Genomic DNA, 19,313 nt, shown 5'->3' with positions numbered 1-19,313 from the left:
ATATATATATATATATATATATATATATATATATACACACACACAAGGTATGTTCAATAAGTAATGAGAAAATGTCAGGTGAGACACTAAATATGATTTGATCAAAATACTACTTCATGGTGAAGTACACATACATATATTCTATAAAATGACAAACTGGCAACTTTCTATATTTGTAGGTCTGAGTGCAGCAGTGAATGTGGTGAAACCAGTCTGATCCGGTTTGCCAATCTGTGAACACTGGCAGGGAAACATGGAGCAACGTTACACCATCAAATTTTGTGTTAAACTTAAGAAACCCAAACAAGAAGCTTATGGAATGTAAAATGTAAAAGGAGGCCTATGGGAATGAATAGATGAGCCAAGCAAGTTTCTATCAGTGGTTTAACAGATTTTCTGACGGAAATGAACAGGTTGAGCATGAACCCAGATCTGGAGCACCGAAAAGTGCACACAAGGAGGAAAACATTGAGGAAGTGCAAAGGTTAGTGATGCAAGACCGTCGAATATCTGTGAGGATGCTATCTGAAGCTGTTGGTATTAGTATTGGCACAGTAGAGACAGTTCTGACCAAAGAGGAGTGGAGGAGTGGTCAGTGGTGGTTCCACCAGGACAATGCCCCATGCCACAAGTCAACGCTGGTGACCACCTGGATAGCCGACAGGGGAATGAAAGTGGTACAACACCCACCCAACAGCCCTGATCTAGCTCGTTGCGACTTTTTCCTGTTCCCACACATGAAAGACAGCCTCAGGGGAACCAGATTCCAGTCAACAGAGGAGCTGAAAGAGGCATCGGAAAATTACCTGAAGGGACTGCTGAAAAAGGACTGTGAGGAGGTCTTCCAGGATTGGGAGAGACGCATGCAGAAGTGTGTAGCTGCGAGAGGCAATTATTTTGAAGGAGACAAAGTTGTGTAAGCTTATGAAAATAAATAGTGTCTCTCCTGACATTTTCTCATTACTTATTGAACATACCTCATATATATACATACATACACACATACATACAGTATATGTATATATACATATATATATGATTATGAAATTTTTTATCACACCGTGATTTATATACAGTCATGAAGCTACAAATGTCGCTTAATATCAAATTCATGCTACCTCGGGAATATCTCCGATGGAGATATTCAGCGACATTTGTAGCTTCATGATTATATATATGATTATGTGTAACTGAATCATGAAAATATGGAACATGATGAATATATAGATAAAGAAAAAATCCACAAAGGAATGAGAAACAATGGAGTGGTGCATTGTTTCTGTTTCCTTTGTTCTATATATATATATATATATATATATATATATATATATATATATATATATATATATATATATATATATATATATATATATGATCCCGGTTTCTGACGGGGTTCCGTTCTTACGCGCGTTGTAAACCGAAAATCGTAAAGCCGGAAAATCGTCAAAAATCATAAGAAAACCTTACTTTTAATGCTCTGGGTGCATTGAAAATGATGTAAACTGTATTATTATTGAGTTTTACATGAAAAAACCTTCAAATTATGATTATTCTGCCGTTTTGGGGCCATATTTCTTCCGTCGGATCGGATACAGCGGCGTCGTAACCCGGAACATGCGTCGTAAGCTGGGAAATAATTTCTGATGAATATATTTGAAAAGCGTCAGTAACCTCTCGAACGTCAGAATCGGAACCGTCGTAAAGTAGGGGACTGACTGTGTATATATATATATATATATATATATATATATATATATATATATATATATATATATATATATATATATATATACACACACATACTATATATATATATATATAATATATATATATATATATATATATATATATATATATATATATATATATATATATATGTGTGTGTGTGTGTGTGTGTGTGTGTGTGTGTGTGTGTGTGTATTTTTATTTATATATATGTGTCTATTTTATATATGAATATATGTATGTTAACAACAAATTTTATTAAGAAATATGAATAGAATGAAATCTCATAACTGAACTTGTGCCCAGTGTTGTGTAAACACAACATGCTAGAGACTTGGGGTGCGCAGTGTTGCATGAATGCAGCAGAGAAAAATTCAAAACCACTGTTTTGACTATTGATTAACCAGAACATTATATAATTTTTTCAATCATTGCTTGCGGTTTACATACCCTCTTTTATCTGAACCGGTGAAGAATTAAAAAACCTCAAAATTCATATTACTTTATTTAGCTTTTACTAAGTATTTTTATCAGCAAATGACTGTTCATTCTCTTCCCACATGATCTTTCTTGCTACTGGTACTAGCTTTTCGAAAGTCAACATCTTAAGGCATATTGACTGTAAGTCGAAACAAGTCAAGACATAATTTGTGTTGTGCCAATGCATCGCTGGGCATACATGGGTTAAAGCTTGTTGCCAGGAGCATGTTACATATTTCATACATGTCCGGCTACCAACCATATTCCCTTTCATTCCTACAAGGGCTGTGTTCATGGCAGGTGGTATGAGCCATACCCACTGGCGAAAACGGACTGAGGAATTTGCTGCGGCACACGTAATCTGTGGGTCTTGCATAATAGCAGCCCTGTAGTGATAAAAGGAAAAAGTGTTTTTAGAAACTACCTGGTGCTAACTACCCATAATCACTTAACATAAAACAGGCTGACATGGTCACAAGTATGTAGCCATAGTATAATGTTAGGAACCATAACAATGGGTATATCTATAAGATGGTAGTAATGTATTATAGTATTCATAAATACAGGCAGACCCCGGTTTACGACGGGTCCGGCTTACAACGTTCCGAGGTTACGATGCTTTTCAAATATATTCATCAGAAATTATTTCCTGGTTTATGACGCATGTTCCAGGGTTACGATGCGTCGTACGCCGATCTGACAGAAGAAATATGGCTCCAAAATGGCAGAATAATCACAATTTGGAGGTTTTTTTGATGAAAAACTCAATAAAAATGTAGTTTACGTCATTTTCAATGCACCCAAAGCATTAAAAGTAAGGTTTTCTTATGATTTTTGATGATTTTCAGCGATTTTTCGGTTTACAACGATTTTCAGTGTACGACACAGCGTAAAAACAGAACCCCCGTCGTAAACAGGGGACTGCCTGTACTACCATAATTTTGTCTTAATTGTATTTCTCACAAATGTTACATGTGCTAACTATTTATGTTTATTTAGGCAGCACAACTAACATAAAACAGGCTAACTTGGGCACAAGTGTGTAGCCATAGTATACTGTTAGGAATCACAACAATGGAGTAATGTATTAAAATATTCATAATTACTGCATAAATTTGCCTCAAAAGTAAATTTTTGAATGTTACACTACTCAGTTAAGACAAAGCTAACTGTATACTATAAATCTAATTTGTAAAATTATGATTCTGTTTACCGGGTCTAGGCTACTCATAAGCCACATAAGGCTACATAAGAAAGTACCTCAAAGAAAAGTTGCTAAAAGAAAAATTTTTATATAAGCCAGGTATGTATAAATTAATTACTTCACCAAAGCCTGTTATGTGAAAACGTAAAATTTAATAATCACGTAGGAAAAGCAACCATCACAAGCATTTTCTTAAAGTGATGCCACTATTGGGGGAGTAACATCTGACAAAAGTAGATCCTCAAAAGAAAACATCGTATAACTTGATACAAGTTCCCTGATGTTAAGGATAAATGGGGAACATTATCACAAAAAAACACTTGCTATGAGATTCAGAGCCTTTGTCCTGGTGTTTTTCTGGAATAACTTTTTTTCCTGTTCATTTGACAAAGATACAGTATTACTTAGCCATAGTATACAGTGAACCCCCTGTATTCGCGGGGGATGCATCCCACACCCTCCCGCGAATAGGTCAAATCCGTGAATGCTTAAAACCCTATAAAAACACTTAGAACTGCCCATTTTGATAGCTCAAACCAAGAAAAACCCTGTAAAAATGCTTATACCTGAGTATTTTAATAGTTTTATCACAAAAAGTGCATTTATTCATGAAAATTATATGAAAATACAGTAATTAGTGAATATTTTTCAGTGAAAAATACCGCTAATGGGCGAATTTTCCGCGAATTATGGCTAGATATGTTCCACAGAGAAACCTGCGAATGCGTGAGTCCGCGAACCATGAGAACGCGAATACAGGGGGTTTACTGTACTTTACATCCCTACCTGATTTTTGGCAACATTCTTTATTACTTATATTAGAAAAAGTATATTCATAAGAGTAAAATAAAGCATCCGAAGCCAGAGGCGGAACACTATAATGTATGGGTTCAGAGTTATACATGACGTAAACATATGACGTCACGACTCCTCCCATAAGGTGATGATGACAAACAGCTGTCTCTGAAATTCTGAATGAATATTCGTACCTTGTCAAGGCTTCAAGAATGGCGTCTATGATAAGTCATTGGCCCCGTGGTTGCAGGACAACTTTTTGATTCAACTTGCACAATTGTTTAGAAGTGAGGAGGCCTGTGGCAAACCCTACATAAGCTTGAACAGGTAAATGAATAATAGGGCCCTTTTTTGGGTAAGGAGTACACCCTGGCATCCAAGGCTACCAAGTTTTTGTCATTTGTTGACTTCCATAAGGTTCAGAAAGATAATTATATATGCTCTATAAAGCAATCGCTGTTGATTTCTTAGTAAAATATAACTTTTGGAACAACATTAAAACTTACTTTGCCAAAAAAAATATGTCATGGGTTATAATACATCACTGAATGACCTCTATAGGTCCCAGTGCTTGGGCTTAGCCCGAAACGCCATATTCCACCCATTGATTATAATGTCAAGTTTCCTCATATGTAATTATGTTAAATAAAGGATCCATGTAAGGGCATGTCATTTCATATGATCGCTCCTGTCCTCTTAGTGACAGAGTACAACAATGGCTGAATTGTAACATTATAATGAAAGTTTTCATATTCCATAGAATATTACTGGCATCGTAGTTCGATTGTTGGTAGACTTTGAAATACCAAGATTGCTTGCACACTAGAAAGTATAAGTATACTCGGTCCTTCAATTTGCTCACTTGAATGATTCTTAATTGAAAGTGATGAATTGGCAGATCATCCAATTACGACCTACAATAAGCAACTGACGAAGTCATTCTGGACTCATAAAACCTGATAATAATAAGCGAATGAAAATATTAACAGATATTAGCTGCTCGTATATTATGCAGCAAAAGTCAAGCGACCATTTATTTTTCCCCTTTTTCAGACACCAAGAGTACAATAAAGTGAATCCACCTAGTTGCAAAGGTATAGTAACAAGCATTATTGTCTTTTGAACGAAAAATAGCCTATAGAAGATGGATTACTTGACCTCAGGCATAAATCCTATATACTACTACTACTACTACTACTACTACTACTACTAAGTGTAAACAAGGAGTATTGGTTGTATTTCGTTGTTGCCAGAGGTTGAGACTTTTTCACGAATAGCCAGTTATCCATCGAGAAGGAGGGAAGTTAATGACATCATAAGTTATGTCATTATATCTTCAAAAGACCTTCCTCTGAGTTTGCTGGCGATGTCTACAAGAAGTCGGTGTTACTCTTATAATTACCAGAATTATGCAGCTTTCATAATACAGAATACAGTAAAAAATTAGGTAGGGATGTAAGATACCCAAGTGTCATCTTTGTCAGATATGCTGATAAAATTTTATTCCGGAAAAACACCGGGACACTGGCTGTGAATCTCATAGTAGTTCAGTAATTAAGTATTACATATAACAAACTGGCTTTGCTAAACGCCAAGGTTTGGAACTTGAGCATGGTTGAGAACTGAAAATCACAGCGACCTATTGTAAATGAGAAGTTAGGTTACTACATCAAAAGTGTAGCCCAACATAATTACGTACTAGGTTAAAAAAGGTCATCTACCAATGATTCTCAAGAACAACATTGTCTAATATTATTACTTCAGTATAATTGAGGATGAACAGCAGCTACGCTTATCAAAAGTATATATACTGTATATATATATATATATATATATATATATATATATATATATATATATATATATATATATATATATATATATATATATACATATACATACATATATATATATATATATATATATATATATATATATATATATATATATATATATATATATATATATATATCATAATTTTAAGAAATGCTTTCTCATTTTGCATTTATTAATTATTTCATATTTTAAACAGGTCGATATGAGCAAGCAGGTTTTGTCTCCAATGCCTGGTTTGGTGAAATCAGTGGCATGTGTGCCGGGTGATATGGTTTCAGAGGGACAAGAACTGTGTGTTATAGGTAAGCTCTTTTACAGAGGTTTTCACAATTTTTAAGAGATGTATTGTACTACAGATTTAGGAGTGTGTTTTTAGTTGTCCGTTGTATTAACCATTTCTCTGTTGACTGTATTAATGTACAGTTTTTGCTATTTAGATTTTGTTTCTTAAACTTGGAAGAACAGGTTTTTAACTTTTGAATATTTGGCATTTGTAGAATTACAGTATTCAAAATTTGAAAGATATTCCAGATGGTTTTCATTAAATAAAAAGCCGTGGACATTGAATCTGATAAGAAAAATCTTCGTTTTCACCTTGAATAGAATAATTCTTATACAGATTGTTATTGTCTTTGCTATGAAAAAATCTGTTATCTAAGTTGCTTAGGTCTAGGAGGAACCCTTTGTTCACTTTAGTCATGATTTAATGTTTGTACATGCTATCGGTGGAAAAGTTTTAAAGGGAGCTAATCTCTTCTTCATCCCCACCAAAATACATAAGCTAAGGGGTTGTATGCCCAGTCAAGGTTGTAGGTAAGTTCATAAAATTATTACATATACAGTATATATAAAAAAAATAAAATATTAGGTTGCATTAAAAACCACAAAAAAACTTTTACTACATTTCATTAAATAACAAAAAAGGCTTTACATACCAATATATTGCCATTTATAACATTACCAACACAAACAAAAAACTGTCAACATATTCTGCCCAATACCCAGATCCAAAATATATTGTTTGCAAATGATAAATCACTATTATTGGAGAAGATCTCTACAAATGCTTATGAGGCAGGAGCTGGGACAAGACGCACCAGGTGTGGGAGAAACTGGAACAAAGGAAAACTTGAGGGAGAGAAGGGGGAGGGGAGTAAGGGGAAGGGGGATGGTAGGGGGAGTCAGGAGGTGAGGTTTTACAAGGATACTAAAATACTACATAGTAACAAATATTTAGAGTATTTTCATGCTTGTTACGAAATAAGAACAATTTTTATTCAAGACTTAAATTTTTTACATTATATACATGGATCCATTTATGAAGAGGAATGCTGGCACTTGACATTTCCTCCCAACCGAAGAGATCGTAACATACTGAAGTAAGGTATTCTCGGGTACAGGTGCTCTTGACAGTACATAGGCTAGATTATTTCCTTTCCCATGAATGGGTTTAACATTAATGTTAAAGTTTTGCAAGTATAGCAACTATCTTAAAATCTTATTGTTCAAATTTCGAGCTCTGTTTAAGAAAATGAGGGGTTGTGGTCGGTGTACACAGTCATGGGGTTATTGGAAGAAAAACAGACTTCAAACTTCCACAAGGCTTGCGCTATAGCTAATGAAGTAGTCCTTTCTTCACAGTAGAAAGGGATCTCTGGTGCTTCTTCAACCTGCACGAATAGTGTGACACAGGGTGAAGTAAGTTTGTTTCAGATTTCTCTTGTAGGAGGACAGCACCAACCCTGTAGTCACATGCATCTACCTGGAGAACAAAAAGTTTCGATTGATCAGGAGTAGATAGCACTGTCTAAGTGCAAAGTAAGCTTTTGATCTGTTTGAAGGAATTACTACAAGATTTGTCCCACACAAATTTGGTTTTAGTACTAGTTAGGTTAATCAATGGATGAAGTACATTACTGAAATTCTTGCAATACAGGTGATAATATGAAGTCATTCTAATGAATCTCATAACTTCTTGTATGTTTGTAGTTTTAGGATAATCTAGTATGGCTTTATGTTCGTGGTTTTGGGTAAAATTTCCCCGCCTCCAATAACATGGCTCAAGTGAGCTTTAGCAAATCGATTTGGGTTAAGTGTTTTGACTTACTAATGGAGTCCAGTGTATCATCAATATGTAGCGAAGGATAACTGTCTTTTGTGGTTACTGAATTTAATTTTTTATAGTTGGCACAGATTATTTTTAGCACATAATCTGACCTTACCATCAGACTTTGGCACTAGTAGGCAAGGAGAAGCCCAGGGTGACTCACTAGGAACAGCATGCTTATGCTTCAGTATACTGTACAGTAGTATACTCCACCTCCTCTTTCATTACCTTCATTTTTTCAAAATTTGTTTTTTAGTAGTTTTGTTGCATAGGATGAGCTCCTGACACTGACCCAATGTTGTGAGTAATGAAGTTGCATTCGCTTGGATCATCACTACATACGTCTTCATACTGTTGCAAGAGATGCTTAATATTACACTGTTGCTCCTCATTCAGGTGCTGCAGAAACTGTGGAAGAGGTCCTAAAATTTCTGGGTCTTCATAATTTACATCCTTTAAGATGGTGGACTTTGATTTTGCAATATTATTAGTGTCTCTAAAGCAAAATAAAGCAGCAGAGGAATCAGTGTGATATTCTTTCATCATATTGACATGTACTAACTGAGTGCTTTTAAATCTATCTGGGGTTTTTATGATATACATAATTCTGATTATTTAAAAATTTCTCTATAACATAAGGACCAGAAAATTTACTTTTAAAAGGAGAACTAGTGACAGGAAAGAAGGCTAAGATTAAATCCCCAACATTAAATTTCCTTGCTTTAGTGTTTTTATCATACCTAATTTTCATATCTTCATGATTTTTACACAGGTTATTTAGAGCAAATTTATTCATCTTATTCATTTTCCCTTTTATTTTTTGTAAATACTGACTCGCTGTTATTTCCTCTACATTATTATTGTAGATTAACTTATCTTTAACTATTTGTAATGGACCATGACTTTATGACCATATAGCATTTCAAAAGGTGATACACCAAGAGATCCACGAAGTACTTCCCTAATTATAAAGAGTAAATAGTTTATTCCTTCATCCCAGTCAGATTCAAATTCAATACAGACTTTCTTAAGTAATGACTTTAAAGTTTGATGATGATGTGCTAATACTCCCTCAGATTTTGGGTGATAAGGAGATAAGAGAGACTGTTTTGTAACTCATTCATAGTTTTCTGGAATACATCGTTGGCAAAATTAGAACCCCCATCACACTGGATTTCCTTAGGAAACCTGTAGGTTGTAAATACTTAAGTAAAAGGTGAAGGGAGTTCTCAGAGGAAATATTCCTAATTGGTAGTGCAATAGGAAATCGTGTAGCTGGACACATGATAGTCACGAGATAATGTTTAACTTTCTTTGCATTGGGCATTGGACCTACACAGTCTATGATAATTCGATGGAAAGGCTCATGGGGACAAGTGTAAGATTCAAAGGTGTCTTTGGTATAACCCCATTAGGTTTACCAGCAGTTTGGCAAGTATGGCAGTGTTGACAAAATTTACATCAGCCTTCATTTTAGGCCAGAAAAAGTCATACAATAACAAGTTGTACATTTCGGTTATTTCAAAATGAGAATAAACATTATGAGCGAGCACTTTACGCAAATCATAAGGGACTACCAATTCTTCTTGGTCACTCCAGGTTTCATCTTTGCCCAGCCTAGAAGGTCTATATAACCTGAAAAAGTACATCATCTTTAAGGGGCGTGCCGACCGCTGAATTTCAAGGAATTATCAAATTTTAGTTATTAACAGTTTTCAAGTGTTTTATGTCCAAATAAGCATATCCTGAGGCAGTAATGTTAAAAAAATTATTTAGATTGGTTAATTGACAGTTTTGTTCATCACTTGTATGGCACTGTAACCACAAATTGTAAAAATATTTGTAAAAAATGTTTGTATGAATAATTTTGGATAGGATCAAGTAAGTTATACACTCTTTTGGACTTTTATATGTGTAAATAAACATATCTTGAAAAGTTATTGCTAAAAAAATTGTTGAGATTGGTTCATGGACAACTTTGTTCATTGCTCGTATGGCACTGTGAATGACAAATTGTAAAAAAACACAAAAAAGTTTGTATGAATAATCCTGGATAGGATCAGGTTTGAGTTATACGCTGTTTTGGACTGTTTTATGTGTAAATAAACATATCTTGAAATGTTATTGCCAAAAAAAATGTTTAGATTGGTTCATGGACAATTTTGTTCATCGCTTGTATGGCCCTGTGAACGACAAATTGTAAAAAACCCTCTAAAAAGAATGTCAAAAAATTTATACAAATATAATTGTCACCCACAAAAATATCCATTCTCTCTAGCAGTAGTGTCATAGAGAAAGTGGGTTATAATGATACAGGGATTACTTGCTGAAGATATCCTGATTCTCTCAGGATTCTTGAAAGTCCAAAAATTATTTTTTGCTGTTTTCTCAAAGCTTACTATTTTCAAAACTAAATGCTTATTTCTCCGAGAAGACCAAACCAAATTCATTGAAGCTTTTACAGTGTAGTATAACTAAATATCTTTATTTTGTTGTCGGGAAAATCACTTTTCTGTGCAACTTTTAATTGTGCATATATTTTTGGAAAGCGACGCCATGATTTTTTCAACTGCAAAACAAATGAACTTAGAAGTCGAATTTCTAATTTTCTAAAGAGAGAATTTTCATTATTAGTTGTAGAATAATTGGTAAAAATTTGAAGCAAATCTCTTCAGTCATAAGGTAGAAATAGTCATTTACTTTACAATGGGGCCTTATGGCACTGGCACTCCCATTAAAGTAATATCCATGTAACTTTTCCATTTCTTTCTCCTAGGCTTGCTTATAAATACACTTTAAAGTTGGATCTGCCCTCTGTAATTTTCTAAGGCTTTCCTTACTTATCTGTACTCTGTCTGCAAGGGTGGGCATATTCATTTTCTCCTATTCTTTATTTTTCATACTGTGGGTCATTAAGTTCACATAACTTTTGTCAGCTCTCAACTTACTTTCATTTTCCTCTTTTTCACTTTCACAATCTCTTTCATTTTTCTTTCATACAATAATTTCTAGGAGTGTTATACTTTATTACATTGGGCAGCAACAGTTCTCCAGCAAGATCATTGCCAAGTACCACCTGTACATCCGGCAAAGGAAAATTGCATTCTCTGACTGCTAGTTTTACTTTACTAGTTACATACGGACAGTCTATAAATACTTCAGTAAGCGGTAATAATTTGGCATTAGGTAAATCCTTGACTGACATTTCCATCAAGCAACTTGAGATGTGGAACAGTACTTTTGGTTACAGTGCTTTGATTTGAACCTGTATCCCTTAACATTCTTACTCTAATAGGTTTATCACTACAGTACTTGGCAAAGATATTGTGCCATCACAAATGAATTTCTTAAACATATCCTTATCCTCTGATTCTTCATGTCTGGTTTGTATCTTGGCAACACCTTCACTAGAGCTTTGTTTTCAGACCTTTTTCCCTTCTTACATGCAGGATTTGGACAATGGCTAATAACATGACTTTCCTTCTAACAGTGATTGCAAAACAAACCCTTTTCAGTCTTCCTATCTCTATCACATAGCTGTTATGTTCTATGGGCTGCCTTTAAGTATTAATGAATTGTTGTCGGCTAAAACAGCTGCCTTTTTCATATCTTTCTCTTCCTTATCACTATATACATGATATTTTGCGGTAGACGTGTCTTAAATTCCTCTGTTACAGTGAGATTAACAAGTTAATAAGTAAGTACATTATCTGATTCAAAGCCACTTCTTAAAAACCTTAATTTTTCTGAAGCAAATTCAGTCCAAGTTTTATGATGAGGTTTCACATAATTACAAAACAGCTGACAATAACCTTCACAGGTTTACAACGTATGCCTCTAAAATGACATGGCTGGGAATAAGAAAATTTCATATTCAAATGAATTTATATATTCGAGAAAATGTTTATTTTAGAGATCATTGTATTTTCATTTGCTTCTCTCCCTTGGTAGCCGGTTAGAATGTTCGTATGAAGTCTTCATTTCCCTGTGAGCATCAAATTTCTAGTATATGTGATTAACCACCTCTTTAACTTTTTAAGGCCCTCTCTGCTGCAAAATCAGATTGTTTGCCTCTGTTGGTAGTAACACTAACACTCTTGTCCCACCTTGAAATGATGGTCTCAGGTTGTCTTATCATAGTGATCTTCTTTTCGTCTTTATGTCATATAGATTCTCTCTGGCTAGTCAACAGGTCTTTTTCAGGTGATTCCTTAACTCCAACACATTCTAGTAGGTTTTGCACACTTCAACCTGGCAGTTATCCGTCCACAATTCCTTGAGAATCTGTATCAGTCCTCTGACGGTCCTTCCATACAGTAACTTGAATAGTGACAATCTGGTGCTTGACGGTGATACCTTTCTATAAGCAAACAGGATGTCTGGTACAATAGATGCTGGTCCCAGTTCTTCAGTCTCTCCTTGCACGTCTTCAGCATAGATTTTAGCTCACTGATGATCCTTTTGCACAGTCCTTTGCATATTGGAATATACAGAGTAATAAATAGCTGCTTGGTGGTCATGAGACATCTCACCTTCCTTAGCACTTCGAAGTAAACTGTACCTCAGTCACAAAGCATCTCCTTTGGAGATTCTTCCTTGCTGAAAACTTCAGCAGTGCCTCTGCTACTCACTCTGTATCTATTTTAGGAAGTGCTACTGCCTCCATAATTTATATTATATGGCATTCTGTTGTAGAATACTACTGCTCTTGCCGGTCCTTATGACTAGTAATAGAATTACTTGGATTTTCCCACTGTAATTAAAATAAAAACTTCTGTACAAAGCTGACACAGCATCAGCTGCATTGTAAGTAGTATTGAACAGGCATAAATGATGTTGCTTTCTGAATATGAATGCCCTGTCATTTCATCTTATATTCTGCTCCATTTAGTCAGCATTTGCTTGGTCTCCCTCTCTGCCTTTTTTGAAAGACTTTTAAACTTTATATCTTTTTAACATATCCTCCTGTATTTATTTTCCATAACCAAGTTATCAAATCCATTTTTAATCAAGCTAACCATTGTGTATTTTCATGTACCCTCATATTTCTCACCTTTGACATTCCAGATTTTGCTAACAATGACATTTTTATCACCCTAAAATCATCCATTACAGTTACTTCCAAATACTTATACAAATCAGCTAATCCATTTTCCTACACAAGGCAACCATCTCCACACTTCCATCATCCATGCCAACATTTGTGGGTTGTTATTCCTGGTTTACATGTACCCTCATGCTGACTCACCTTCATCTTTCCTCTTTCACAAACACTCAAAATCTTGCACCTTTCATGACCCTTTTTATTAGTTTCTCAAAATGTGTAACTGTTAGGATGTTAATATATTGGAGTTTCGTTGATTAAGAAATTTGTAAACTCTTTTATCTCCTTTACTTATTAACAGAAGCCATGAAGATGCAGAATTCTCTTGCAGCAGCTGCTACAGGAAAAGTGAAAGCTGTTCACGTAAAGGTTGGAGATACCGTGGAAGAAGAACAAGTATTAGTTGAGCTGGAATAGATTTTTTGTGCATAGAAAACAATTTAGTGTAGACCATGTAACAAGCTGGGAAGAAGAAGAAGAAGATTGTAAGATAGTGAATGGAAAAATATGAAACATGCTAGAGTGATTTAGAATTATTCGAGCAATTAGGTAATTGTACTATGTGATTTAGACTGAGATGGATAAAAGACTAAAATGTGATGTATGACTCCTGAGGCAATCATGTGAAAAAACAAACAATTTTTGTCTCTTACATAGAGGTTACTATGAGTCTGCAAGATTTTATTGCCATAAAATATCCTTGGGTACAGGATACTTGTGATATCTTTTTGTAGTGTTCTAAAAAATACTGTATTTAAAATAATTTTCAGAGTGATCTTTTGAACATGTAATTTTTAAAAAGTGTTGTATTACTAAGCCATGATACTACAGGTTTGTGCAAGAAAAGTATGCTGGTAATGATTGTGGTATTTTTATATATCTTGCATAAAAACTTATTACGTAGTTGAAATGAGCCCACTGTGATTATAAAAATCCAGTGTTGCATTTTCTGAATTATCAGCAGATTTTCGGATTAAAAAACTTCCTGTCAGTCTTCTGTTGAATTGATTGTCAGCCTTTCAGACAAACTATGGTAAAACTGAAAGTTCCACTAAGTTTTGTTTTTTGTGACCTGTTCAAGATAACTACAATGCAGTAAAGTTGAGGTGATCTTAGGACTTAGTTGGAATATGTTTCAGAAAATTTCTCTCTGTCATTTTCCCATATTTTTATTACCTTGTTGTTCATTTATTACTGTAATCTTTACAACAAAAGTAGTGCAGTGTGGAAGTAAAGAATACATTTTAGCGATTTCAGTAGGCCTGTTCTTGGATGGTCATTTGCCTGTTGTAAAAATAGAACATCCTACCACACATCTCTTTGAGCTTATAAAAAAAAGAGAGAAAGAGCAGAATACGGATTATTTTCTTACCATTTTTCTGTATAGTGAAAGATATTTTAACTTTCAGTATCAAGATCTTTGTAAAATGGTGTTTGATCAAAAATATTTTCGTAATGAGCTAATGCAAAGAATCATTAGACACCATTTTAAGATTTGACAAGTTTTTATAATTTTATTCTTAAATTTTGAATGGGAAAGATAAATAGATGATAGAGTAACTTTGATGAATATAGAGGTTTGGAGGAATCATAATAATTTTAACTTTGATGAATCTAGAGGTTTGGAGGAATCTAATCATTTTTGCAGTGTTTCAAAGGCATCCTATATCTAACCATTGCTAAATATTTTAAAATTCAAATAATACCATCTACTATTATGTTTACTTATGAAGTGTATTTTTCTTTTTATCGGTTTGATAATAATTAAAAAGATAAAAAGAAATTATGTAAATAAAGCAGAAAGTGGTTGAATGTAGTACAGAGGGTTTCCAACCTCATGCTGGTTTTACTGTTTCCAAACAGTAATTTCTGACATATTTGATAGGTAGGGTACCGAAGTATATTGGAAGCAAATAGTGAAACTGATTTACATCTTTTGCATCAATTTTGGATGCAGCGTTCATAAGAAACCAATTTTATTTTATTTCTTGTGAAAAGTTACCTTGCAAAGGCTGTATAATATGCTGTGAAAAATAGGAGCTCCAAAATATTTTCTTGTTGACTTTTCACATCCAAATCAATTGGAGACCTTAAGCAATATCAGTAAACTTTGGGTGCTGGCAGAAATACTAATTAAACAACTTAAAATCTGACAAAATGACTGAAATCAAAAACAGCATTTGAGACTTAGTGTGCTAATCCACGTGTACCCTTCTTGATGTGGCTTTAGTCAGAAAGTCATTGGGTCATGTGATGTAGTACTTTATGCCAACAAAACCATGTTACTTTCTGTATACTCTTCAGTGCCAAGGGAAAACTGTCTGCTACTTAATATTGAGAAGAAAAGGTATTTTGAGGGCAATGTGGAAGGAATTGATGTTTATTACTGATATGTGCAATATAATTTGATAAGCAATTCATAAATTTGAAATATGGAATTTCACTTTCTTGCCTTAGATGATTGTGATAAAAGTGAGGTAACTAACAAAAATATTAAGAATTGTAGTGGATTTGAAAATAATAAGGAAAAATACCCTGTATTGAGGATGGTCTGAAGGCCAATTAACCTTTACAGGATGGGCTAAAATATATACTGTATTAAGCACACCCCCAGACCAGTCAAAGTTAAAGATTGGCCAATTTAAGAAAAAAACACATCAATGGAAAGAGGAAGATATGCAAATGCACATGGTGTAAGAAAAAAATAATTATAAAAATTTTTCTGTACCTTCCACGGGAAGTTGAAAGTGAATATTTATAATCCTGTGCGGGGCCTCTTTTCCAAGACACTCATAAAGATATGCTAATTTTACCAAGTTATACATATTTTTTCTAACATTTTTAAAATTTTATTTTGTAAAAAATTATAATTACAGCTCACACATAACAGATAAGAACTAAAATTATTAACAGATTCTAAGTATATTTATTGTAAAATATTTACAAGATTTACTGAGATGGGGAGATGCAGTATTGTTTGTGAGGTATACATGTTTTTTCTAATATTTCTTTGCACTTTTCTTTGCAAAATTGCAATTATAGGTGACATATTATCATAAAAGAGAAGAACTAAAACCAACAGCAATCTCTGGGTATATTTATGAGCAAACAAATAAGAAGACATCCTGGGATAGAGAGGGGCAGTAAGTTCCCCTTGAAGTCTCAAGGCACACTGATCATCCACCTCTGTCCTGTAGTTGGCCCTGTACTGAGGTACTAGAGTTGCTATAAGTCATTTATGGCCAATTGAAGTGATATGAACATTTTTCCTGTTAAATTTATCCAAACTCTATGGCATGAAATATTAATACTTATTTGTGTTAGCCCAGTTTTCACTCAAAACCTGTTATAGTTCCTCATATGATCATGTCTGCCCAGTAAGGGTTAATGCAGGCTGACTTAAGAATCATAAGAAAACTAACTAGTTAATAATATTAAATAGTCAATAAAAGCAAATTTATAAAAGCATTTAAAAAAAGTTCCCCTTTTATTTGTTTGTAAGTGTATTTTAAAACTAGAGACCAGGTAACTTAGCGTGGATTCTGTGTCAAGGCTTTTCATCATCCATGGGAAATTTAAGTACAGTACTTCATTTTAATTGAAGCAATTACCCTGTCTTTCCTCATTTTTAAGATTATTTTTTATTTTTCTCATTTTGCAAGGGATTAGTTATTTCATCTTTCCTAAGGCAATACCAAGTGAGCTAGTTATTACCTTGCTTAGTAAATAAAGAGAGTTAGTTATTTACTTGCACAGTAAATCATCTGAAATCAGGATGTTAGAATGCTTAACTAATGTATGTAACACAAATAATCTACAGCAGAAATATCATTTGGCACAAGGCCTATGCTTTCAGAAGAAAAAAGTATCTTGGAACATAATTTTTCCAAACAATTATTACTTGTTGGGCAACATTTCAAAGCATTTTTAAGACTTTCCAGGCAGTCTAATTAGTCATGGTATATATAATCATGTAAAGTCCATCTCAAATCTCACCCCAAATGTCATTCCATTTTCCTTGTCAGCTTTCAGCTTCCAAAAGGCAAACTGGATTGAAATCAAGCAGTTTTTTGGTATTGACGGGTTGAGAAAATTATATAATGACAAAATAAGCATGAAAACCTTTCAGATATTATGTAAAAAATTTATGGACCATAATGAACTACATAATGTCAAGAGATTGCAAATACTGTACCTGCTGGTTGACTAGAAATTGAAGACAAAAATACTGTACAGTACTCTCAAGTCTGAAAACCAACCCTTAAAAGACAAAGCAATGGCAGATTTATGAAAATGACCCAGTTTTTTTTTTTTTATCCAAATAAACATCAGTAGCAGAATATCCAATTATGAATTTAAATTACACACGTACTTTTGTTAAAAAAAATCTGGTTTCAGACCACACATTCCAGATGAGCATGGATGAATTATTTGTGGTATAGAAAATGCATACATAAGTGACTTTGCCATACAGTATTTTTAATAACTCAACTTTCAATGTGCTGCATGTAAATGTATTCTTAATGGTGGAAAAGGAAGACTACTTATGAAATATTTTTTCTTGCTTTAACTCGGGTCTGGTATAATTTGAAAGGTTATTTGCTATAGTTTATCTGTTGTCCATTATACTTTGTTTTGGTTGTTTTCCTCCATGATTGCCTACTTATAAGCATTTTACAGGAAGTCTGACACTGGTTCTACCTTAGACTGATACAGTAGCAATATATTTTAATGAAAAAATAAAACGACATGGATCATTTTTCTTGCCCTATCTCAGATTTAGTACTATCTTGGTTTAGTTAGAAAAAATGAGAGATCATGTGCTGTAGTTTTATCTGTTGTCCAATGTAGAGATGGTGAAGTAGATTTCATTTGTATGTTGTCCTTTATGATTTCCTGCTTATACCTACTAACAAGTGTAGAGAAAGGTCTTTCACTAAACATACCCTGGAAAGTTGAAGAATTAATGTATTTTACTGAAAGTATTTGTTCCAGTTTGTCAGGAAATGCCATCTCATTTAACTCTTGTACTGAAAACTTTTACAAACAAAAGTTCACCAAAAACAGTTTGACTCTATTTTTATGTTCATAGAACTTTATTTTTTCTTAGATTTATTTTCATATATGGCACTAACTTTTATAATGTATGTGGTTTTAAGTATCCTCCCTTTGAATTTCGTAAATTTAAAGTGGATCTGTTGAAGTGAATATTATTATTATTTTTTTAACTAGTTTCACCTTTGTTCCAAAGTAAACATTTTTATCATTTAATGATTATGACACTCAAAAGAAGAATTTATAATTGGAAATTTTCAGAACTTATAATTTATAAATCAGTGATTGTATTTATTTCATTATATGCATATGACTTCTATTACTGAAGTTTTGTGATGGCAACTTAAGTGTTCTGTACATTATATGTTGATAACATTTTGATTGTTAGAAGTTTGTTATTCTGTAGAGCCCAAAAGAGCGGGACTTAAGAAACTAATTTAATCTACTGTATATTACATGAAAGTAATAAATATTTTCATGCTTTGAGTAGTGAGATAATTGTGAAATTTCTCCATGCACCCGTGCACAAGAGATGCATATAAAGAATTTAGTGGGTTTTGCCATAGATGTATATTTTTTTAAGAGTGTACGAGCAGAACACGAGAGCAAGACAACCACAATATGTAAATATTTTTAGGTTTTTTGCAAGTGACTTTAGATTAAGTGCATACCTCAGTATTGTAGTTATTCATAACTAATGAACAGATAGGAAATATCAGTGGATTTGGATGTGCAATATGTTTGCTCTTTTCATCCATTTTTTAATTTATTTCTTTATGCTTTAGAATTAAAGTAAATATTAATTAAATACTAATTAAAAATATAGATAGAATATTAAATATGGCCCCACTGCAGCAATGTGTGTTTTTTCATTTTGTTTATTGTATTTCAATTATGTCTGACTTCCCAAAAGAATATCAGTGGCAAGCTAATTACTGTACATAGTCTTGTTGTCAAACACGTCTAAAAAGTTTTACTGAAATCATTGTTATGGCAGTTTTCTTTTA

The 19,313-nt window shown here is 33.6% G+C and overlaps 1 protein-coding gene across 1 annotated transcript in view; it reads left to right on the top strand.

Annotated features, from left to right (window-relative positions):
- The window catches only part of LOC136843480 (propionyl-CoA carboxylase alpha chain, mitochondrial-like), a 194,564-nt gene extending 175,772 nt beyond the window's left edge, over positions 1 to 18,792 (top strand). Inside the window, exons 13-14 of the mRNA XM_067112019.1 lie at positions 6,237 to 6,342; positions 13,553 to 18,792. Coding sequence (XP_066968120.1) covers positions 6,237 to 6,342; positions 13,553 to 13,668 — 222 coding nt within the window. The 3' untranslated portion in view covers positions 13,669 to 18,792. The remainder of the gene's footprint in view (positions 1 to 6,236; positions 6,343 to 13,552) is intronic.
- Positions 18,793 to 19,313: the final 521 nt, after the last annotated feature.

This window comes from Macrobrachium rosenbergii, chromosome 2, assembly GCF_040412425.1.
Source record: "Macrobrachium rosenbergii isolate ZJJX-2024 chromosome 2, ASM4041242v1, whole genome shotgun sequence".
Classification (NCBI taxonomy): domain Eukaryota; kingdom Metazoa; phylum Arthropoda; class Malacostraca; order Decapoda; family Palaemonidae; genus Macrobrachium; species Macrobrachium rosenbergii.
Note: the sequence above shows the minus strand (reverse complement) of the source record. Positions and strands in the feature narration are given on the sequence as shown.